Source organism: Drosophila nasuta, chromosome 3 (assembly GCF_023558535.2).
Source record: "Drosophila nasuta strain 15112-1781.00 chromosome 3, ASM2355853v1, whole genome shotgun sequence".
NCBI classification, from domain to species: Eukaryota; Metazoa; Arthropoda; class Insecta; order Diptera; family Drosophilidae; genus Drosophila; species Drosophila nasuta.
Window position 1 is genome coordinate 40,580,156 of NC_083457.1, and position 25,455 is coordinate 40,605,610.

At 36.9% G+C, this 25,455-nt stretch overlaps 1 protein-coding gene across 3 annotated transcripts in view; it reads left to right on the forward strand.

Moving 5' to 3' along the window:
- Nucleotides 1-25,455, forward strand: part of LOC132789183 (cyclin-dependent kinase 14) — a 140,000-nt gene that overhangs the window by 97,488 nt on the left and 17,057 nt on the right. For 2 of the 3 annotated variants that reach the window (XM_060796993.1, XM_060796995.1), the window contains 2 exons: nucleotides 6,008-6,199; nucleotides 21,084-21,122. In XM_060796993.1, coding sequence (XP_060652976.1) covers nucleotides 6,008-6,199; nucleotides 21,084-21,122 — 231 coding nt within the window. The remainder of the gene's footprint in view (nucleotides 1-6,007; nucleotides 6,200-21,083; nucleotides 21,123-25,455) is intronic. The other variant, XM_060796994.1, reaches the window with a different exon arrangement.

Below are 25,455 nucleotides of genomic sequence, written 5' to 3' on the forward strand. Positions count from 1 at the left end.
CTCCATCTATCTACCTACCTATCTATCTATCTATCTGGCAGGATGAATACCTTGGCGGCGACTTGGTCGCCTGCAGAAGTGTTAACTTGTTTGGCCAAGATTTACAGCTGTCAAATGTCTGAGGATGTCGAACTCTCAGCCTCAGCCACGATGAATGACAAAGGCATAAATCGGGAGCGACAACGACGACTCCACAAACTGATTTACACTTGGCGTTTCTTTTGAAGTGACAACAAGGACAACAACAAAATAAAAAGTAAAAATGGAAGTAAAATCATGGCATAGCTTGAGGAGTTGAGAGTGAATCCGTTCCCGTCTGCCCCTCTGAGTGGCATTTGGCAACTAAATTGTTGTACTTTTCAATTTCAGTCAAAGACTTGCGACAGCACTTTGACAAGGGGACAAGGGGAGCAGCGATGACACCTTGGGAAAAACCACTTACCGCACACACAGAACACAGCACAACAGTCGCAGCTCTTTTACAGCCATTTAAGTTAATTGTCTGCCCTGTGAGCGATGAAATTGTCTACGAAATGAAAATGAAAATGAAAATGGACTTCTGCCTGGCTTTTCCACCTTCTCCTGGTCTGGTCTCCAGCACTTTGTTGTCACACCTGTCCCACGACAGCTTTGCTTCTGGCTTGCTGCGGCATCATTCTGCGGGCACATTCTGTGGGCCAACAAGTTAAGAACTATAATTTGGCAATTTGCTGCCACGTGCCGCATTCTTGCGGTTACAGTTGTGTTCCCAACAAATCTTTTGTCTCTGTTTCTCGCATTTAATGCTGCAAAATCCCCCCAAAGAATGCAAAGCTTCAATAAATATTCAGTACTCTCTCGCTACGTGCGATGCGACGTCGCAAAAATTATTTTTAATTAATCATAAGTTTGAAGAAGCCTTCGCTAAAAACACACACACACACATCTGGTACACACACACACACACACACACACCTAGCCCAGCTCATTTTCATTTTGAAACCCGTCCAAGTTACTTCTCCGTCCACTCCCTCAACTTCAACTCTCTCGCTCCATTCTGAACTGAACTTTGTGTAATTCAATGCCTTTGCTTGCTGTCTCTGGGTTTTGTGCTCGTTGCTGCGGCATCGTTGGCGTCTATTAATTAAATTAAAAAGTTCACAGCCAACCTCATACTACACAGTCTATGTACATACATCCATCTATCTACTACTCCCCATCGTTGATGTTGTCAGACCTCTAAAACTTCGTCGCCTGCTGCTTGCGCGCTTCTTAAAACTATGCGCAAACATGCAAAATTATCATGCGATGCGATGCGATGCGGCGGCTTATAAAGTTTGACAGCAATTACAATTCGAAGGCAGTTGATGAATGTTTGAGAGTGATTGCTTAGTTTATAGTTCAGCGAACTTGCAACTTAAATAATAGTTCTGCAGCTTATGTGAACTTAATGTAGTTTGTGAGTTATATTTAACACTTTCGAATATTTGTTAAAATAAATATTTAGTCAATTATTTAATTCTCATTAAAAATTGCAAATGACCCCAAGAATTATGAGAATAAATTACAATTTATTTTATAATTCGCCTTAAAAATTTCTGATGAAGTAATGCATTATGTGAGTAAATTAAAACAAGTTAATGAAATAGTATCTTCACTATTTTAAATGTAAATCTCTACCACTCAACTTCGAAGTTCTAACACAGTTTTACAGCTTTGTCATCACAGTTTTACATGCTCTCGCTGTTCGATTAATTTTCTTTGCAATTATGTAAATGGTTTTCACCAATTAAAACGCTGTCTGGCCAACAGATTCAATTGAACAACCACGACCCCAGACTTCTGATCCGTTCAGTTCATGGCTTGTTGCTTTTTACTTGTCCATCAGTTTGTAATACATTCGTGTTTTTATACCCGCTACCCATAAGGTAGAAGGGTATTATAACTTTGTGCCGACACACGCAGATCAAATTTCTTTCAAAGTTTGCCCAGCGATTTTTGCTATATGCAATAATAACTATAGTTTGTTATGATTTCTGAATTGGTGGCAATACGTTTAAAATTTTATGAGTTATTTATAAAATACTTTCTTTCATATGCGAAAACAATCTTAATTGCTTTGACTGGTATATTTTGCACTTGGTATATTTTGAATGTAGTTCTTTATAATTATACTAAATATATTATTGGTATATTTTTCAAAAGGTTGCGGGTATCTCACAGTCGAGTACACTCGAATGCAGCTTTCTTACTTGGTTTTTTTTTTGTTGTATGTGCATTTTGTTTGTTGGTATTGTTTAATTTTTGCTGTTCTCGCAACAATTATGCATATTTACAAATGTTAATTGCCAGCGGGCATAACACTGTTGTTACGTAGTACGTCTGTCGTACGTCACGGGCAGCTAAAGAAGCCACGCCCATGTCAAGCGTGTGCCGCCGCCCCCTTCAGCTGCCAATTAACAACATTATTGACTCTGTCGAACACAAGCTATACGGGATACGGGGCAACCGCTTGGTCGACCGCCGGTCGCCACTTTGAAATGCTAATGAAATTGGCTTTTTAAAGTCAGTCGAAGTCGAGTGCTGCAACGTGCACAAAAATAAATTTCAGTGATGAGTTACATCAAAAAGTCCTGGCCAGAAGAAGAGGTCCTCACAGTTCTCTGTACTGTGTTCGGCTGCTTAATTGATAAATTGATTAAATTGCATGGCTTAATTGCATGACAGTCTCATTGTCTTTCATCACAATGACAACCACACGACATCAGCAGCAGAGCAGCGGCAACAACAAATGAATTTTAACATTTAATTTTGCTGCTTCTCCCTCTTTCAGTTTCTGCTTTTTACGGAAATTGCATTTACTTTGTTCGCCTTCATTTTGGTCAAATGCTCGTTAATGCGACTTATTTGTCAGCATTTCAAGTGTCGCCTCAGCTTTTTGGGCATCCGAAACCGAACCAAACCGTAGCGATCCGTTGCGATTGGATTAAATTGCTTTGTCTGGACAAATTCAAACTCAACGTTACATTACCCTCGACTCTTACCGCCTGCGGCTTTTCAGCAATTCAACTGATTTTGCCCATTGTCTTTCCAACTGACATTAGCTGAGCATGTGTGCACTTCGTCTATTTGCGATGGCATCGTAGGATTAGCAGGGCAACAAATTGAACGCTTAATCCTACAACGGTTTCTGCACTTTACTTTGGCAGACAAACAACTAACAAAAAAAGTCAAGCGTATACTTGATTTTTTATTGTTTGTTCAAGGCAGTGAAAGTGTTTAACGAATTGTATCAAATTTAAAGCAGAAAATATTTTATTTACTTTCACTTAAAATCAGTGACGTGCAGTCTAAGTTAATCAATATAAATTATAGTACATTTCCTTCATTTTCTTGAAGAACTTAAAACAATTTAATATAGCACATTTACGTTTTAAAAATTTCACTAATTATTTTGATCGATATACATTCTAGTACATTTCTTTCTTTAAAAATGTTATCTGATTAAGTGATATCTTTTAAATGTACTAAATTTATATTTAAAATATTTTAGATGGTTTTAGTTACTTTTTTAAGCAGATGAAACAATTTATAATACAATATGTTTAATATGCATTCAAGTAAACTTTAAGCTTTGCAACGTAAATTCGCGTTGTTTTATTTTATTGTTTTCTAAGAACATTGCACACACAAAAAAATAAAATACTTGCTTTTGGAGCTCCTGGGAATAATCTAAGTATCTTTTGTTGTCACCACCTTATCTAAAGCACTTAGCGCAGCGTTGCAGAGAAGAACCCAAATAAGCTCTGCAAGCTGCCTTCTTAATATTTCTATCCCTTTTGCTTGTCCCCATTCTATTAACACAATTGCAGACAGCCAGCTTCTATGGTCAGTTGTGTGTTTCTATTTTTCTTCTTCGGTTTCAATGCCATCCATAAAAGTGCTGCTCACACACTCGACGTTGTTTGGTTGTCTTACGTTTAACTACCCGATAAGTCCAAAGGATTCTCGAACCGAAATACGAACAATAAAAACTTTAGCCTGTGACTAAAGCGCATTAAACTGCCTCTCTGAATGTTGACTGTTTGCTGTCTTTTTTTCGGGTTGGTCTCTCGCAGTTACATAGATTGCAATTTTCCCATTTTTTCTCCTATTTTATTTTACAATTTTTGTGTTTTTTTGCTGGTGCGGTTTTGCTTTGATTTAATTTTGCTTTTACTGTTTGCTTGTTTGTCATTGTTGCCCATCTGCCATTGTCTGGCACCACCAATTTGTGAGCTTTGTTCAATTGGCTTTTGGGGCCGGTAACAATTGCCCAACTCTTTACAATTTACACTGGCTGCTGTCAGTCATGCGTCAGCATCAATAATCAAATCAAAGCTTTTTGGCAGGCGAAACTTTAAAGGAATTTGCATAGCCCACAAAAGTAGGCAATACTTTAATGCATAAAAGTTGCTGCTACAAAATTGGTTTAGTTTAATACACTTAATTCCAATTACAGTTTTGAGGGCATTATATTGAAGTAGCACTCTAATATTGGAGGAGTAAGAAGAGAGTCAAGCATTCCAGCAACTTCAGTCACATTCCTAGTTGTAGTTTCATGGCGCACATATTTTATTGATTACATTTGCTGCTCCCACAGCTCATTCTCTCCTTCCTCCTTCGATCTGAGTTTTGTGCTGCGTGTTTTTGCACAACTTTATGAGATTTTCGTTCGTTTTGGCAACCCCAAAAATCAACTGAAGTTTTCGAGGGGGAACCACATTTAGTGGAATTGCATTGCTCGAATGTGGCCAGCATATGTGTGTGTCTACATGAGTTATATAAGCAAATAAATTGCTTATTTGTAGCGACAATTTGCGGTAATTTTGTGATTTGTGATTTGCGATTTGTGCTTTGCTTTTCATTCACCAAATGTTGTGCTGACATCATCTGTGTGTCTTCTTCATCGAGGGTTGTTCTCTCTCATTCCCTTGGGTGATTCCTTATGGCTATTAATTAAACATATTTGCTCTACCCTCGCGTTTGGCATATATTTCCCTTTGCATTCGCTTTTGCTGCTAAACTTGATCACAGTTTATTGACTGCCTTTTCGCTGAGCTCCACACTAAACGTGTAATCCTTTTTTGGCGCAGCCATTTGCATACAAGAGACACAGCACAACAGCGTTTGCTCCCCTCTTGTATGCATATCGTTAGCAAATTGCAGGCTCAAAAAGCGACCGCGTTTTTAGCCCAAAAAAAGAACGACCAAAAGGCATTCCATGTGTGTTTTGTGTCTGTGTGTGTTTCTCAGCAAGCTAATACCCAGCCAATTTCCGTTACGTTTCAGGTAACATGGCCAACTCTTGGGGTTTTTTCTTCATTCTCTTTATTTTTTTGGGGCTCGCTGTTTGCCTGGGGCGTTTGTTATTCATGCCTTTTGTATTTCCGGTTTGGAAATTAGAAGGCGCACCTTGTTGTCCCCCGTCGTCGTCGTCGTTGCTATACAAATTTGTACAAAAGCTTAGCTGGCGTATACATTTTTTCGCTGATCTCATTTGCATATTCGACATATCCGTGAATTGCCCAGCCCGGTCATTTGACTCTCGTATTTTTTTGGGGGAATTTAAGCCTTTCGTAAGCTGCGCATTTTGTAAAATAATTTTAAAATTGACATGGCAAGCAACTTGGGCTCGAGGTGACTAAATGAAGCCATTAGCAGTCAAAGCCATGGGCCACAAAACCCCAATCAATTGGGACGAGGACGAGGCAGCAGCCACAGCCTTGCGGCCAGTCGACAAGCCAGCCAAAAGACAAAGGCGTTGATTGGCTGCCTCCCTGAGGGATACACTCAACTCATTTGAAACGTGGTCAAGCTCGAAATAAATTTGGAAGTTGACTCTAAGACAAATTTAAAGTGTGCCACGGCCATTGACTTTGCATAAAAGCCTAGCATAATAATAAATATAATAATAGTAATAGTAATAGTAATAAGCAATAATGCTTAAATTTAATATTAATATGTATTACGTCTTCTTCTTTTGCAGCAATTTCCCGCGAGGATGGCGACGACTCGACACATCATCATCACCATCATCATAATCATCATCGCGGCGGTGGCGCTCATCATAATCACGGTAATAAAGTTCCATACAATGGTTACAATTCGGAGGAGTATCTGGATCGCCTGGAACCCAATGGCAATATACCCGCTGACAAAACAAATTGCAGATATGGCGGTAAGTTTCATCTCCCACTCACTCTCTTTATGCTGAATCGTAGCATACTTTTTGGCGCTAAACTTAAGAGCTCACTTTAAATGAAACACATTCATAAAGATTTGTCGTTATTTATTGCCTCCACTTGCGCGCTATAATCTCTCATTTAAGCTGCAGCAAACTAATTTAATGATATTTGGCAAACGTCTCTCAAACTCCCCACTGAATTTGGCTTGACTTGAGTAATTTATGCCGCATGTCTAACTAATATTGTTTCGCTCTCTCTCACTCTGCTTCAAGGCGTGCCTAATTATGGAGAGGGTCATTTGCTCCCCAGTGGCATAGATAAACAATTCAGCACAATTCTACCCCAAAAAAATGCCCCAACACTAGATTTTCTCTTTCCTTTCCTTTTTCCGTGTTTTGTTTGGGGCAATTTATCAAATTTTTGTCTCATTTAGCAGCGTTTACATTTTCTTCGTCCATTTTTGTGTATTTTATCTGCGCGCATTTTGTCTGTAATTTTGTCATTTAAACGCGTCCTTAAATGGTTTATCATATCGTGAGTTTAATCCGCCCGCATTCCAATGCGCATTCTCTCTGTTTCTGTCTCGTTTTTCTGTTTCTCTTTTCTCTGTTTTATTGTCATAATTGTAAATTGCAATTTTATGCAAACAATGAACAGAGGCTGTCTCGAGACAGACTCCAGACTCTAGACTACTCGTTGACATTCTCGATAAGGCGCATCATCATCTGATGATGATGATGATGAGAGACTCTGGGGGGAGCAGGACTTGTAATAGCCTCATTTGTTGTTGTTGTCGCTTCAATTGTACTTGAAGCTGTTGCTCTTGTTATTGTCCTTGTAAAGCGGGGCACTCAACTCGCTTTCTCTCTCTTTCTCTGTCACCGTTGTCTCTAGCGGCGTCTCTAGGCGTTACGGAATCGGCTCATAAAGCAACGGAAATGAAAATATTAACAAGCACAAATGCACAGCAACAACAATAAGCAGAATTATTCATAGTTAAATGGAAACTGTGTGCATGCCTCATATACTATAGCTGTGTATATTGTATCTACTGCCGCTTGAACTCAAAAGGGCCACCGACATTTTCTCATTGTCTTTGCACTTGCAACGCTTCTTGCCCCCGGGCTCCACTTTGCTGCCTGCCTGCTTTCTGGCTGCATTGCCAAGGTCTTTGCCTGCCCCCGAGTTATGCCATTTGCCATGTATCACTGCTGCTGTTGTTGTTGTCGGGCACTCAACGCTAGGTGGCGTGTTTGTGCATCGCATTTGCGAGGGTCGTTTGGGGGTTTAGTCGAAAGGCTTAAAACTCTTTGCCACTTAACTTACTGCAAATGCAACTGCAACTGAAAGTGTAAATAACATGACTACAACTTTTTCCTGCATGACAAGTTCAATTTGCATTTATGAACATTCCAATTGTGCAGCTGGTTGATATCTTTATTCTGCAAACATGGCTGAAAATAAGTGAAATGAAAATTATTAAATACTAGGATAAACAGATATAACTCAGAGGTTCTAAGCTTATTACAAACAATATAATTTATAGAAATGACAATAAATGATTGAGCTTAAGGTATTTAATACAATTTTGTATGCCATCAAAATATGGAAATGAAAAATGAATGTGTCAAAGCTAATTTAAATTAATTGTGAAAATATTGGCATTTAGATATTTGGTATTTTTTTCCTTTTCAATACAATATAACACAAAATGAAGTATCAAATTGCAATTGGAATTTCCAAAAAGGGCTTAAAAAATGTTCATAATTTTCTATGCTAATTCTATGCTTTAGACTATTTAAAAGAGAAATAAGTTAATTTGCAAAGCGATTTTAATTTAATTGTGAACATTTAGTTGTTGTTATTAGCATTTAGATAGTTACTATTACTTTCCTTTCAATCAAATGTTAAACTAAGTTTAATAGTAATGGAAATACAATTTCAAATACAAATTTAAACGAATCAAACAAAGTATGTAATTTAATTCTACAAGATTACAGCTATAAAAATGAAAAACACATTTGAAGAAATTAATCTTTTTAAATAAATACTCAAAATTGCCAAGCAATAAAAATGCTAAGAATCTTTTGGGTGATGAAAGTAATTTAAAGTATATATTTTATTACCCAACTATTACACAAATTGTTAGTTTATCTAGCACGCCATTCGTGATTGATAGTTTGTGCATAGTTTTTTTGCGTTTTATTTTCATCTTATTTCGAGAATTTAATTCTTGTGTTTTATTGTGTTGGCATCAATAAAGTATCTCGAGCTACCCAAGTCAAGGCGAGTCGAGTCGAGGCCAAGCCAGTTATCATAAAGTTATGTAACGCACAATAAATTACACACTTTGAAAGCACATTCACCCACTCAGCTAGTCTCTCCTCCCCTCTTTTGCCTCAGAGTCTAGGCCAACGACTCTCGCTCTTGCTTCCAGCCAAAAGCAATTTCAGTTTTTCATGCTGTTGTTGTTTTCTCTCTCCGCTCTTGTTGTTGTTGTTCTTATTGTTGTTGTGCCTGTTCTGATTACATGATTTATAAGTTATCTTCAACTCAACAACGTCGTTGTTTGCCATTGGAACAGAGTAGAAAGAGAGTGAGCGAGTCGGAGGTGGGGTAAAAACAAGGATATGCGCAATTTATTCTGAAAGCCTTCACTCCAACAAAGATTATGGTTTATATGTGCAAATTATGCGCTGCCAAAAACCTTTACGTTGCTCCCATCTCCGCTCCTCCTTCCCCTCTCTTTCCCTCTCTCGTTCAGCCCCATTTATTAGGCCATTACAAAAGTTGCGCGTTGTTAAAATTTGCGAGATGCGTTCTAAAGTAGAAACTGGGAGTAAAAAAACATATTTGCTAAATTCGCATAAAAACATTTGACAAATTGCGGATACAAGCAGTTGCACGACCCACAAATTGTAAATCATTTTTAACAATTATGCGCGATTCGTAAAAATTATTTGAATTTCAAGTTGGGGAGGAGTGTTCTTGGTTTTCTTTTGTCAGCAAAGTTTTTTGGAGTTGTTACAGTTGTATATATAGTACATATTTTTCATCATTTTCGGCCCCCAACTCACTTATCTTTACTTCCCTCTTTTTTATAAGGTGTCCTCAAGTGTCTTAAGTTATCACTCCCAAGTTTATAAACACGCGCGAATAAATCCTTTTAGCGCTTTATTTGGCTTTTGATGCGCCATTGCTTGGCCTCCAGGTTATTTTTGTGGCAATTTTGAGGAGGGTATTTTGATTATGTTAGGCAAAATGTAACATGATACTTCAGTTAAATAATTACAGGTTTTTTGAAAATGTTGTTGTAAGAAGTTGAAAATTAAAAATTGTTCAATAACCAACATTTAAGTAATACGTATTTGTTCTTTAAAAAATGTTATCTGTTTAACAAAACGTAAATTGAGAAAAAATATAAAATATATAAAAATATAAAACAGAAAATTTTAAATGGAAATGTATACAATATGATCTGCTTTACTAAAAGTTAAAATAGAAAAAAAAAATATGTTCGATTATAGTTAGCAATTTTCAAACAATTTTGGAATGATCTTAGAAAACAGATCATACAAATTTCCCAAAATAAAATAATAATTCCTTTTTAAAAGTAAATTGAGAGAAAATATAAATGCTATAGCATAAATAAATAAATAATAAAGAAGAAATGAGAATGAAAGCTAATACTTATATACAATACGAACAAATATGTATTTCTTGATAATAATGATGTTATCTAATAAAATTATAATACATATTTGATATTATTTTTTAAATGTTAACAGGCTTAAGATATATATTTTTTCTTCAATTATTTTCTTTTGTATATTATATTATAATCTTTTCTTAGTCACCGAAAGTGTAATAAAATGTCGGCAATTTCAGAAGCATTTCAACTTCATCTTCAGGGCGTTTTCATTGTTTGTTTTTATTCGTTTTTTTTTTTTTGTTTTGGGCCTACGCGAGCAGCTTTCCCACTTTTGCAGCCAGGCCTCGTCCTCGTTGTCTATTGTTTTGGCAAGCTTCTTACGCTCCCTTGCCTCCATTCTGTGACTGTGATTTAAATTTATTGGCAAAATACTTTAAGTGATTTTTTCTTTGGTTTGTTTTTTTTTTTTGTTATCTTAAGGTTCTTTTTTTTTCTGGGGGTTGTCTTGGTGAGGGAGTTGGGGCATTTGTCTTTGGCTGCGTGAAACCCTTTGACAGTTTGGCTGGTTTTTCTTGTACCTTGCAACCATTAGACGGCGACAGGACTCGAGCTGAATCTTGTCGCCTTGCGGTTAGACAGCCCTTCTTTTGTGGCTTACTTGCCTCCGAACCGCTGTCAAATTCGTTGCAGTTTATTAACGAAGCAAAAACATGTCGCCTTTCCGTTTTTTACTTTTCCTTCCTTTATTTGTTTTGTTTCGCTTTGAGCTCTGGCATTTCTTTTTTCGCCTCTTTCTTTATGCTTCGCATTTTTAATGATTTAGTTGAGGGAAGTGTTGTGTATTTTACTTTGGCTTTTTCCTGTAGATTTTTGTTTGATGTCATCTCGCGTGAAACAATTTTTTTTTTGGGGTTTTGGCTAATGAAGCGACTTATGCATTGACATGGAAAATTTGCGGTCTATTTTTTTGTGACGTGAATCGTTTTTTGGGTGTTTTTACGCTTATCGCTACGCATTTGCATAAAGATTTTTACAACTGAGATGTAGATTTCACAAAAAATGCTTAAGCTGAAGAAAAGGTCGAATACAAAGTGGGAAAGAAAAAACTTTTGCCAATTAGGCGGGAGAAATGTGAAATGTTTAGCCCTCAAGGAGTTATCTGTGATGGCAAATTAAAAAGCGAGTTATGCTAAAAATATATTTTAAGTGGGGTTATAAATGTTCATTTTATTTAAATTTAGGGAACTTCCATTTTTTACAGAGTATTTTAAATTTCGAGTATGAATTAAGAATCTTTAATGCTCTGTTCAATTTTCAACAAACTTCCATTTAACGATAGTTCGATAGCAAGCCAAAATATTTTCTTAAATGAATGTGCATTTTATTTTTATGGCTTCCATAATTTTGAGACAATTTTTATCGTTGTTTTCCCCCACACCAGCCAAAAAAAACATATTTAATAGCTGTCGTTTTTTAGCACTCTAAAAAAAAAAGAAAACATCGCCAAAGTCGCGTAATTCGTTTATTATCGATTTTTGTGCTGTGGCAAATGCTGATAACTATGAGTAATGCCAAAGGAACTAGTACACAGAGCGAGCAGCTCATAACATAAAATGTGAGACATAATAAGATCATTTTCCCTAGTTGCCCGAGCTAATGTAATCAATTTTCCTTTGAAAACTTTGTCCACACACAGAAACAAGCTGAATTACTTCGCTTCGCCCCCCCACGCAAACTTTAAAGCAGCCAATTTTTTGGGGTATTGTCCTCATCATTTTGAGCAGCAGCAGCAGAAAGAAAATAACTGTAAAACTGTCCGAAAATGAATCTTTTTGATTCTTTCTTCGTCTGTGTCCCCCTCAGTCTGCTCTTTTGCATACTAAGCTCATTATGAAGCCACTGCAAAACGCACAAAAGACAGACAACTCGTTGTTCATTTTTTTTCTATACTTTTTTGCTTTCTGGAATTCTTTTCTTCGTCTTCGGAGGGTGGTAAACTTTTTAATAGTGTGTTGGCAACCCTGGCAAGACAATTTTTATTGCAACTGGCGAGACCTAACAATGCCCCCTGGGCAGTGCCACACCCCTAGACCCTAGCTCCATTCCTCAACTGGCTATATGAAAATTCACGCTTGTCATTATAAATTCCTGTAGAAGCATTTCTATTTCCCCCCCGCCCATCTCAGACATAATAAAAAGCTTGCTTGAAGCTTAAAGTGAAATATCTTTAAGTCCTTCGTCGTCGTTTGCAATCAACGCGCGCTACTCGAACACATTTTGAGTGACAGCTGAAGTATCCATAACGTCATCAAGAAGGGGGAGAAGATGGAATGTGGGAAGCCTCAGGTCACGGCCTCGAACGGAATTAGGATTCATAATATGACAAAGTGGCGGTTGGGCCATGTTACTAACGCTTGTCCCTGTCTATGTAGATTGCGAGTGTGTGGAATGTGTTACAAGGATACTCGCAGCACACACACACACCCAGCACACACACACACTCTTAGATAGGCGTAATGCACACACGTGTGTGCTTAGATTATAAGCAGCTTCAGCTGCGGTTGCCTTACAGTGTATTTGTATTGGTCTATGGGGAGTTCTATGATGGGGAGACTTCTGCTCTCCTTTTTCGACGAGCTGCCACTGCAGATAACGCCCATTATATGTGTTGACTCTGACAGCCTTGGGGCATGTGTGTCTCTGTATAAGTGTGTGTGTGTGTGCACACGCATTTGATTTGGTCAGTTCGACACATTGCAGACTCAGGACATAGGCCGCTGCTTGTCCTGCTTCCTTTCTGCCAGCTTTCCTTTGCCTTCCACTCTCTCTCTATCTCTCTCGCTGCTCAGCTCAAATTTTGATTGTCATTTACGTGACTGGGCTTATATGTATGCACATGTGTGTGTGTGTGTGCCTGTAAGAGGCTTTTTGAATGAAATTGCTGCAAATTATTCCCATTACGATTTTGGGGGTAGCTGCTTTTCAACTTGATTGTCGTTTACATACGAACAAAGCACTGTGGGCTTTTCTCCCTCTGCTTAGGCGCCTGATTGGACCTTCAAGAGGCCCATGGACAAGTTGATGGCCGGCTGTTCAACTTAGCTCCTGGTATTGAACACACAGTTATATTGGGCAATCCTATGGTCAATCAGTCAAAAACACAGACGATCAACTTGAAAGAAACATTGGAAGGAAAATTCAGAGGAAAAATCTACTAGTAAATGGGAAAGGTGAATTTAAAAAGTTTTTATTTTTGAAAAACATTTCTCTAAATAAATTTTAGCTTCAAGATTAAATCATTGATTTTCATATATTTAAATAAAAAAAGAAATTAAAAGCATATTTTTAAAGACTTAAGAAAAACTTAATAATTGATATAAATAAATTAATAATGAAAATACCTGAGCAAATTTTAATTATTGATATATGTAAATGCGATCATTTACTTAAACTATAATTGACGATTATAAAATCAGAATAAATTAAAATTTATCAAGACAATAAGCAAAACATTTGTGTTCATAGAATTGATTCTAAATATGATTTCTAATTTTAGTAAAATACAGTTAAGATTGCAATGAAGTTATTCAATCTTAATTTAAAGTCTTTTTTGAATATCAATGATCTATAAAAAATTTTTACTTTCTTAAACATATTATATTTTAGTTAGCAATAAGCTTTACTTACCAATGTTCTTTAACTCAATTGATTACTGAATTAGTAGCATAAAATCCTAAAGTATCTGATGGATTAAGAATTTAATTTAGCGTTGAATTGAAAACGCATTTAGTAGCCATGGGTTAATATAAATTATCCCTGAACTGAAGCCAAAAATGCTAAAGCAGCTATTAGATTTAAAATTAAATTCTTCAGCATCAGAATTAATGTGTTTCATACTTCAATCGATAACTCAATTAGTAACCATGAGATGACATCGAGTTTGCGACACTTTAGTTAAAGTTTATTACGTAAACGGAAATTGAGAGTAATATAGCCAAGGCATTTCCGCTGACCAATCAATGCGATAACCCCATGTGCACCACTGTGCGTTTTGCCCGCTTCTCAATTGTCAGTCTATTGACCAAGCAAATGTCTCTGTTGAGTGCGTGCAGTGAACGCGTTCCATGCTCCATGCTCGAAGCTCCTGGTGGTGTCCATTGATGTCCCTGCTGGCGTTCTATTGCGAGGTTGTTGTGAAATTGTCTACGTGCCTTTTGTTTCTTTCGCATCATCCTGTTTCCTGTCCGCCCTCCTGCTGCTGTTCCTGCTTCTGTTTGCTGCTGCCTCTTCTCATCCGCATACAAACAGAGGATAGTCCATGTGTTTGTTGCCTGAGGCAAACAGTTCTTCTCTTTCTCCAACTGCAGCTCGAATTGCTTTATGACGAACGCTTGACGGAAACGTGCAACGTTTCGTTTTATTTTTTGCTGCTGCAGATTGATGATACTTTTGCAGCAGCAGCAACTGTGGCAGCAACAGTGGCTGCAATTTAGCCACGCCCACGGCCTTTATTTGCCATTGCCACAAATCAGTGGCCAATAAACGAGAGCACAGCGAGACCGCCCGCGAGACCAAAGAGTCCATCTGCGGCGGATCCTCGCCCGGGGACCTTTTGAAGTTAATTAAAAAACTGCAGGCAAAAAGGGCGAACATTTTTCAATTACTTAAAGCATCATCATCATTGCTGCTGCTGCTCTTTTTTTCCCCGAGAACTTTCAATTCCATTTAACGCTTTTACGTTTGGGGTTGTAAAAATATTATTATTGATAAATTCGCCAACTGCAGCAACTGCAACAACAAATTTGATGGCATATTAATATTGCAGTCAGCCCAGCGTGAATATACATACGTTTTTATTATTATTAGTTGCGGTTGCAGTTGCTGTTGCAGTTGCAGCTGCCACATAAATTGGATTTTTCCTGTAGGTCCAGGCTTTATCCTCATCATCCGCTATTCATTTCAGCAACAATCCAATTGACTGTGAGTCCTGCTTCAGCTCTTGCAAGAAAGTTGTCCTGTATTGCTCCTGCTGCCTTCAATTTCTTTTGTCGTCTTAACAATTCGCATTAGAAATCAATTCATTTTGTGGCCATTGTGCAATTTCCGATTCGTCTAACAAATACACCGCAGCTATAAAGCAAATAATGAACGACAAATTGCAGTTCAGATTGATGTTTCTCCACTCGCAGTTGGTCATTTTGATAAATATTTTGCCAGCCAGAAAAAAAATGTGGATGAAATGTTGGAGCCAATATCTAAATGGCAATGGCAACTGTAGCAGAAATTTAATCAAGCTTCAAGCATACGTATAGATTAATGTGTTATTATGTCAAAATCACGTTTAAATGTGACAAATGATGACAGCAGTTGGATTAGAAGTACTTCCGATTTGGGAGTGGAAACTGGCAGAGGAAATAAGAGTTTCATTTTGTAAAAAGCAAACTTCAAATATAAATTTTAGTTAAATTAAAGCAACTAAACCCGCTGCAAATATACCAAATGCTGAATTTGGTATATCGAAATAGTACTACTATATTCAAAATATATTATACAGTACAAAATATGCCAGATTGTCAACCAAATAAGTAGGACCTGCCGATATTTTTAACATATAAAATTATGTCTTCAATACCTTTTACAATAAATAACTTCTACCCTTCAACCTTATGTGTAACGGGTAGAAAAACGATTTGCAATTAATAAACCTCAACATTTTAAACGTTTATTTGTATGCCTTGTATAATTGTGTAATCATCATTAAATGGCAATAAAACAGACTAAAACGTAAAAAAGGTTTGAGTAGCATAAAGTAATTTAATTAATAAAGCAATTCGCAATGGTGCATGAAAAAATATACGCAATATTTAATCACATTCTTCTGCGATTTTCAATGTACGTAATTTTAGTTAAATGTATAAAATGAGATAAAAATAGCTGTATAATAAAGATTATAAGCAGACTGCAACCAGCTGCTGTAATTTCATAATTAATTACAAACTTTTTTAATAACTTTGAAATAACAAAAAGCGCTTGTCCGTTAACTGGCGTATGTGGAATTTAATTGCAACCTAATTTCACAAAGGGAGTAACAACAATTGTTATCTTGACACAATTTAGCGACAGTTGAGAGACGTCTGCGAAATCTCTGAAAGTCTTGACATGAGCTTTGCGCTAAAACTCTTAAGTCCTTAGGCCTTTTTTCCTTCCTGTGTTGCCAAGACAAAGGTAACCGCAAAAGACAGTCAAAAACTAACGGATATGCAGTCTAACTTCAGTTTCCTGCTCCGTCTGTAAGCGTAGCCAGAGTCGTAACCCAAACCGTAACCGTAACTGTAACCGTATCCGTATCCGTTCCCATAACCATAGAAGCACTGCTATGTGCCACACCCGCAACAATGTTGCATAATGGCAACGTTTAGTGTGAAATTTTGCTGCGGTTTTTCGTGCTTTAGTTGCTGTCCTTCTGCTTCCCTTCCCTTTCTTCCCTTCTCTTGCTTTCCCTGTGGTGCCATCCCCCTTAACACTTCTTTTGAAATTGCGCACATAAACTAATTTCGCATGCATGAAATGACTTTCATAGAAGAAAGCTTGAAAAAATAACAGCAACAAAATGAGAAAATTTGCAGAAGAGCGATAGAGTGAGCAGCTGCCATTTGCTGTTGGAAATGCATCCATTAGGGTTAAGTTGCGACCCCCTCGACCTCTCCCTTTATGTCCTCAACACACACGTTCTCGGGGCTTGGCCCCGCTAATTGTGTCACAATGATGAGCATAATTTGCGCACATTTCAACATACTAAGTATACTATATATATACTAAGTATAAACGCCACACAAAAGCGCAGCACAAAACGAAATTGAGCATACGCCCCGTGTGTGCACAGCAGTCGACTTTTACTACGGCTATTATTATGCACAATGCCAGCACTAATTTTGCGTTAGTAATTGCATTTTGTTTTTGGCCACTCTGAAGACGAAGGTTTCGCAATGTTTCCCCTTTGACTCATTCGCTTTAGTTTTTGGCCATTTCATTAAATGTAACCGGAAGCAGTTTTTCCGCTCCTCCCCCTTTTCCGCCAGTCAACTTTTTCGGCGTATCCATTACGTGTGGCGTCATTTGATCCACAGCCAATCCTCTCTCTCTGTGTTTTTCTGTTTGTGCAGCAGACACCGCTTTTAATTAGCATCAACGTCATTTGTCTGTCGCTTCCCCTCACAGCCAGATTTGAGCTTGTAACATTTTGTGTGTTGCCAATTTAAATGTCGACACACTGTTACTGTTATGAAAGAAAGAGATCACATAAGAATCAATGTAATAAAAAGAGAGAAAGAGAGAAAGAGACGAACTCAAGCCTTTTCTATATGCTGTCATATGTTCGCATCCGTGATGAATGATGCCGCCAATTGTTTGGTTTTTGTTTTTGTTCGTTGTTTGTGCAACGAACACAACAGAAGCATAGCAACCCAAGCTCGAGTGAAGCCAACCCAACTTTCTCCCTCTCAGCAGAGCAGCAACCCCTTGCTTAGCCATTAGTCTACGGCTCTACACACATACTGATGACATGACAGCCAAGTACGCAACATATGACGTACACTGAGAAAAAAAACAGTATAATACTTAATACAAAATAAAAGATAGAACTGTGTTATTCATTCCTCAATTTTCTTACTTCTTACTTACTTACTTCTTAGACGAAGCGTTTTTAAAAGTGGAAACTATAATTTTACTTTAGAAAATATCGTTTATTCATACTAAGCATGGAATTTCAAAATCAAGAATACTGTATTTTAAATTATAAAAATTCGTTCTTTTATGCATACAAGCTCTGATCAAAATAAGTACGATTGATTCTTAGAGGAAGTTAAATTACTCCACATTCTTTAAACAAAAGAATGAAGCAACTGTATTCAGCATATTCGACAGAAATGTTTTTCTAGGCAAAAGTGAATGTTGTAACCTTCTTCCTATAAAATTTAGACAATCGAACATAAGCATACAAGTTCCTAATTAGAAGAGAATCTAGAATTCCGTGTTTAAATTAAGAATTATCAAGCTTTTTGGTTTAAGCGAAAAAGTACCGCATTTTTCTTTCAGTGTATTAGAGTTTTTTGCCCAAATATGCCGAGCACTCTGTGTTATATCTCGTGTTGCGTCCTTTTAGCTGTCAGTCACTCGGCGAAGTTGCTGTCTGAACTCTGTTTGTATTTCACTGTAATCGCTAAGCGATTTCTTGCATTCCCCCCACACTCGTTGTTTTCTCCCTTCTTTGTTTGCCTACGCTCGAACAAGAAAAGTAATTTTATGTAATTTGTTAAGTAATATCATCGTTCAGCTTGTTGTTGTGTCTGTTTGTCTGCATGTCTCGTCAGGATGTGGCAACGTGGTTTCTTCTATTCGGCATTTTGCAGGATTTACTTGCGAAGTTAATTAGAAAACGAAAACATCAAAGTGCTGTTGCTGGCTTTAAGCCTCGATAATGCCATACAAAACAATTTCCAAAGACAGCTGCAAGAGTTTTGTGCAGTCATAATTATTACATGTTTGCATTTAATTGATTTTTCTTTTATGCTCAACACATTTTGTATTTTAATTGATTTTGCTTTATGCTCAAAAATGTGTTGCGAAATATTTGAATTGATTTTACTTCTTTTATTTGGCAAGCTGTCAAATGTGATTGAGTGCGTGCTTTGTCTGATTTTGTTTTTGCCTGGCGGCTGCTTCACTTTATTTTTCTTGTCTGTCGTGCAACATGTGGCATGAGTAATTATGTGTTGTTGGCGCCACAATCAAATTGCTGTCAACAAAGGCAAACACCCCCCCGAAAAATCGAAATCGAAATCGAAATACAAATCCAAACTGGCAACTCAATTCGAGCAAATTATTTGGGGCCCCAAAAAGCGTTGGACCCGCAAATTGTTTTGTACGTGTTTTTCGCCTTAGCAATGTGAAGAACAACACGTGGGACAGCAACAACAACAACAATAAGAATACAGAGAATTGTTGCCCTTCTGGTGTTTTCTAATTGGAAACGCTTTTCATTACGACGCAAATGAAAATCAATGTTCGACGTTCTGTGTCGCTTTTGGTTTGAGTAATTAAACACAATCAACAGAGCAAAAGATTTTCTGTTGTTTTTCTCTCGTTTCTCTCTTCCCAACACACGTCTTAATAAATCCCCGGATAGGGTTTTATAGCTGAAGAAACAGCAACAGCAAAATTCTTACTCTTAATCCGCACCGACATTTGCTCACACGCACACAGAACAACGAAACAAATCAATTTGCTGTCCTGAGGCAAAGCTTTGGCCATTTTCCTCCTCCTCTTCTGCCCCTTGAGCAAAATGAAAATGAAGCAATAAATAAGCGGTAATTGGAAGTGATGAACGAAAGGATATGTTGTGCTCCTGGCCACGGTAAACCAAGAGAGAGCTAAGCTAACATTGCCAACAAATCTCTAATCAAATGTCAATTCTTTATTCAATAATATGGCAACATACGAGCTAAATTTTGGCCAAGAGCTGCCTTTGGCTTTGCTTTCTCCTTTTGACCACTCGAGTGTGTGCGGGCGTGCGAAAAGAAATATATAACCAAGGAGTAAATCTCTTAACGAGTCGCTGCAAAACGACATCGCTCTTTCCTCTGCCCCTTCTGCTCCTCCGCTTGCCACATTCCACTTTCAGCATTTCGCTCCTTTATGTCCTTGACGTTGTTGTAAGCCATTAAATGTGCTTTTTGGCCAATTATTACGCGCGATTTATGCTTTTATTTTGTCAACAAAGTTTTGCAATTGCGTGGGCAACGGGGGGAAGGCAAAGAACATAGCTCGTTGCTTGGTCAACAAGCGTATAATGGCCGAGGTCTGTGAATGACTCTGAGTGGATTACGTGTAGTATATATATAGAGAGAGCTTCCTCTATAGAGCTAACACTGTTGCCCAAATCGATATATAAACACACTGCTGGCAATCACACTCACACACACACACACACACACACACACACACACACACAGACGACTCTCTGGCTGTAATGTATATAAATAATTGATGCGTTGCACTGTTTTGAGATTTAGTTGCACATTGCACTAAGCAACATAAATTGTTCAATAAGAGCAGCGCTTTGCTGCAGGATTTTATTGCATTTCAAAGTGGCATTTACTAGCTTGCACTTTGCTGTGGCTGAGTTTAGGGTATGAGACTAAGGTGAAGTTAAGTGAAAGAGTGTGGGGTATGAAAGACTAAGCTTAGGTGGAGTGGACGAGTTGAAATTATGCTACTTAAAGTCACAACATAATGCAATACATTATTACGCTGATCATTTTGCGAAGTTTCTTCAGAGAAAAGCCAAACTTATTAGTTAAAATTTTCACATTATTAAATTAAACAACGCAACATTAACGCAAAGACATTCTGAATACGAATGATAGAGCCAATTTATTTACATTAAAAGAGTTGCCATCCTATTATACATTAATACATTGTCTTTATCTATGACTTTTTGTATGAGATATCACTTAAAGTCGTTGGATTTTATATATTTTTAATAAAATTATATCAAACATTTTGTTTAGAAAACTTTATAAAGTATATATCAATTTTAATAAAACAAACTTTGATTAGTGTCATCAAAATATCGTATACCATTTTTTTTAAATCTATAGTTATTTCAATGAATCAAACCTTTCCTATTTTCATCAAGGCTTCATCTAAGCATATTCTTAAAAAATATGGAAATATACAATTTCCAAGCTCTACTAATAATAAGTAGATTTAAAATTTTTCATACATTTTACAAATTTATAGAAAACGTTTTGTGCGGATGGTATAGTATTTTAAAGTATGCGCAATTTTTTTTCAATTTCATCAATTGACAACTAAATTTTATTCAAATTAATCCGTAAATCAAAAATAAAAAATAAATATAAATAAATCTGTGAAAATATGCAACATCCTAGGTCATCAAATAAGTATCAAATACCATATCAAATTCTTTAAACTATATCATATATATGCATCATAAGCTTGCAATGAAAATGCTTTAAATTTGATCATATTCTTAGACTCTTCTCAGCTTTTACCATTTTCTTACCCATTCATAACTCGCTTAGTTTTAAGTTGTTTTATTCAAAAAACTCTTGCTTAGCTTGAAATTTAATTTATTTAAACCAAAAAAAAAACAAATTTTAATTTGCATTTTGCATATTTTTTCTTCTACCTTTTATTTTTAGCACAAGAATCTGCGAAAAATGATAATAATAAATCACAAGGTAAAGCAACCCCAAAACAATTTCTATATAGTTTTAGATTTGATAGTAGTAGTAAAAAGTAGTATTAGTTATGCATGCCTGAGGAAACCGGAAATTACCCAGACTTTTTAATAGTTTTATATATTATCATTTACATATTGTGTGCTTCCTTTATTTAGCTTTTTTACAGCTGTCAGCTCGTTGTCTCTTTTATTTTGTTTTTTGTTTTTTGTGTGTTTGACAGCAATTTAAATGGTCATATTTTATGGGCAGCAAAGCTTTCAAAATGTCATTAAAATAGATGTCATTGTTGTTGGGCATAAGAAGTTTTTGTTGTTGTTGTTGCAGCCGCCTTTGTCATTGTCATCGTCATCGCCAAGATGTTTGTTGTCCTTGGTGGCACGAGTGCAGTTGACAGCCAAAAGTAATGACAAAACGCAGCGGGTTATCATTTTCATATTGAGACATTTTCATATTGTGCCGAACGAAGGAGACTAAAAATGGTCTCAAATGGTCTGTCTTAAGCTTCAGCTTATTTCGCAGGAAGAGGGTAACAAGATTCAAGGATGCAATATTGAAAATCCCTTTGGCATTGCCTGCTCTGCCTTCTGCTGCACTTTGTTTGCGTGTTTTGAGTCTAGTCTCTAGACTGTTGTCTCCAGTCTCCAGTCTGTGGCCTTGTCCTTTTTACCCAGTCCAAGCGGTCGCTTATCATCTCTGTAATTGAATTCAGCAACAACACAATAAATTTTAGGCACTAAACGGGCACAGGATGTGTATATTGTGGGAGGAAGTGGAAGGAAGTTGAACGAAGTGAAAGGGCTGCCAAAACATTCGAGAGAGACACTTGCAGCAGGGTAAAAAGAGAAAACAGAAAATTTAATTTCTTGCCTGAATAATAAATCACAAACATAACAGTGAAGAAGAACACAGGAGGGGGAGGGAGAGGCGGAGGATTGTGATGGGCATTTCGTGGCGGGGACAAACAAATAAAACAGCGCAAATGTTCAGCTGGAGGACACTTGATGTCGCCAGAGATAAAACCCCATTTTGTTGGCTGTTGGTATGTGTGTATGATGGGGGTGTTATTTCTCTGTGTGTGTATTCGTCTGGTTGCCCAATTTGAAATTCGTTGTCGATGGCCAACGTCCGCGTTGTGTCCCATTGCATTTATCAAAATGTTGTTTCCTGCCCCCCTTTTTTCGCCAATATGCCCAAGGAAGTGCAAAGGAAGCGTCCAACTTCAGCTCCCTTTCCATTTCCATTCCCCCTCCCCATTTAAACACACACACTCGCCGCCCACTTTGCATAAATACACATCCAGACACACACACACAAACACTCACAGATGTATATATTTTATTTATTTGTGGGAAGCTGCAACGGGAGCAGTTGCTACTTCTGGTTCGACGAGTTTGCCCAAATGTTTTGCTTTATTAAATTTTTACGCAAATGCGCGACACGCGCATATGAATAATAACAAACACTAGCAAAAGTGAACAGCAGAGGTGGAGTGAGAGGTAGAGATAGAGATGGAGTGATGGGCTAGCAGATACCCCATAATAAAGCAATGGAATTTGTAGAGTCATTGCGTTACACATATGTATGTTTAAAATAAACATGTTTAATATTAATCATAGAAAGTATAGTAAAAGATAATAATTGAAATTCCAAGTAGTTGACTGGAAAAATGTATTGTACCTTAAAAGGGCTAGTTAAGCATAGAAATATTTTCAAATGAAATCGATTATAGTCTCAAGAGTCATCAACCATAAGCTTCTCCTTAAGGACAATCAATGGCAATATCAATGCAATGATGGATTTTAAGATATTTTTCCATCTTTAATCTCTATTATTCTTTCTAAATAGCAATGAATACAATTTCTTTTGAACATGATTTCTATTACATTTTTTAAAAAAGGAAAAACTATAGACACTTGCGCATAGAAAACAATTGAAATTATTTTTTAGGGCATAAAAACTACAATTAGAATTGTAGAATATAATTTCAAATTTATTTATTCATTTCATTTACTTTATATATTAGTTATATATATAAAGGTTACTTTGTATTAAATGTAATAATACGATTATATAGCAAAAGAAACTTTTTGACATTTAAGTTTCAAAGACTCTCCTCAAATATCTCGACAAATCTTGTAGTCTATTCCATATTTAGTTCTCTCAGCTTCCATATAATATTTTCATATGATATCACCTACATTTGATATGCAGGGTATAAACAATGAAAGACAATGTGTGGCATAGTGCTGCTGCTGTGTTTGTGGAGCACTAAAAGCGGAATAAAGCATTACTTGGGACCGTTTCATACTTATGCAAATGAAAAGTAAAATTTTTTATGCGAAGCTCATTTTTTTATAGACGACACTCACTGATGACGGAGAGGGAGGAGAGTGACCCACTCAGCATACTGCTGTGATTTTTATGATAGTGTACCACAAAAAGGGAGAGTGGAAGGGGCGAGGCAATACACCCACACTCAAACACACACACACACTCACACGCATTGTCATAAATAATGCTGCAAAGCCAAAAACAAATACGGAGTAGTAAACAGAAATTGCGAATAATATGCAATAATGCAAAAGGCCAACAACAGCACTCAACTGTGGAAGGGAATGGGAAGGGGGAGAGTATTGGGGAAAAACGTGTATGCAAAGAAGTATTAAGAGGAGGAGAGACAAGAGGAAGGGGAACTCAAAGCTGCTGCGTGGTCGCATGTGTGTTGCTTGCTGCTTGCTGCAAGTGTTTGGCTGGCTTTAAGTCACAGCAGGACGTGACATCCTTGCATAGCATTTGCATAACTATGACCACCAAGAGGCAGCCAGAATCCTGTACCCCTCAGTCCCTCCACCCTTTTCCCTCTCTGCCACCTTCCTCTTGCTGTCTCTGCTCTAGCGCCCGCTATTTTTATCATTTCCGTTTTTTGTTTGACACATTTTTTTTCGCTCCCTTCCACTTTTTTGCTGTGACGTCGTCGTCGTAATGCGCTTGCATAATTTTCATTGTTTTCATTTTACACGCAAAATATTTCTGCACTCTGTTTTCTTTATCATTTGTATTTTTTGCGTTCCAGCTGCTGTTGCTCTTCTTCCTCTCTGTACTTTTGTGAGCATGGCAGCGTTTCCTGTTCTGATTTCTGTTTGCATTTCAAGTTAGTCGCTTGAGAGATTTTTACGCTGCAAAGTAATAAAACTTAAACATAAAGGCGTTAAAGGAGTTAGAGCTGTGCCAAGTTGCGTAACGACACACAAGCATCTCCTTGGTCCTTCGTCCTTCGTCCTGGTTGTGCTCCCTTTTGCAGTGTTCAGTGCTCACTTGAGTGCATCACTAAAACTGGCCATATAACTTTATGAATGCTGTAAAAGAAAGCAGCAACTGTAGCCAACAGCAGCAGCATCCCAAAGAAGTAACCAATTTTATGGACAAAACTGCAAAAATGTTACAAATGGGGCAGCGAAACTGAACTCAATAGTTACAGCATGAATCAGAGATAGCAAAATCTGAGATAGGGGAAACAAAATGTGATGAATACAAAGAGCAAAACATATTGCACTCAACTTGTAGATGATAAGAGTGAAGAATATTAAATTTAATAATTTATGAATAACACACAAATCATTACAAAATATTACAAATGAGACAGAGATGAGATCAAAATGAAATGTGCTGAAAACAAAGACAATATAACATGTGACTCTTAACTTGGGGTTGACAATTTATGAATAGCACAAAAATCATTACAAGATGTGACAAATGGGGAAGCGAAAATGAAATTGATAATTCCAAGATGAAGTAAAGATAGAAAAGCTGAGATCAGCAAGAAAATAGTCTGAGAAAACTTAAAACTTATTGGACTGAAAATCTAATACAATCATATGTAGTAATCGACGCCTTAACAGTCCAAGTATGGAATAGTCAGAAGTATTATAAACATTAAGCTTCATTATGAATGAATGTATTCAGTATAAAGTGTGAAATGAAATCTATCTTATAGATATAATTAAGCATATCTTATTTCTCTCCTCATATCTAGTAATCGACGCTTTAACAGTCCAAGAATGGAATAGTCAGAAGTATAAAATGAAATCTATCTTACCACTAACGTTATAGTCACAAGTATGTTAAGCATTCTGTATACTTAACATAATGTTAATAATTTTATTTAATATCTGTTCGATAACATCAAAAGTGTTGTTCAGTATTTCCTAGCTTAATTCACTTCTTTATTGGAATTGATATAATATGAAGTCTGTCCTTGGCACTCTCATCGATTGTTCCATTCGATTTCATCTTCAATTCACAATGAAATCAGTTGCAGTCTTAACTTAAG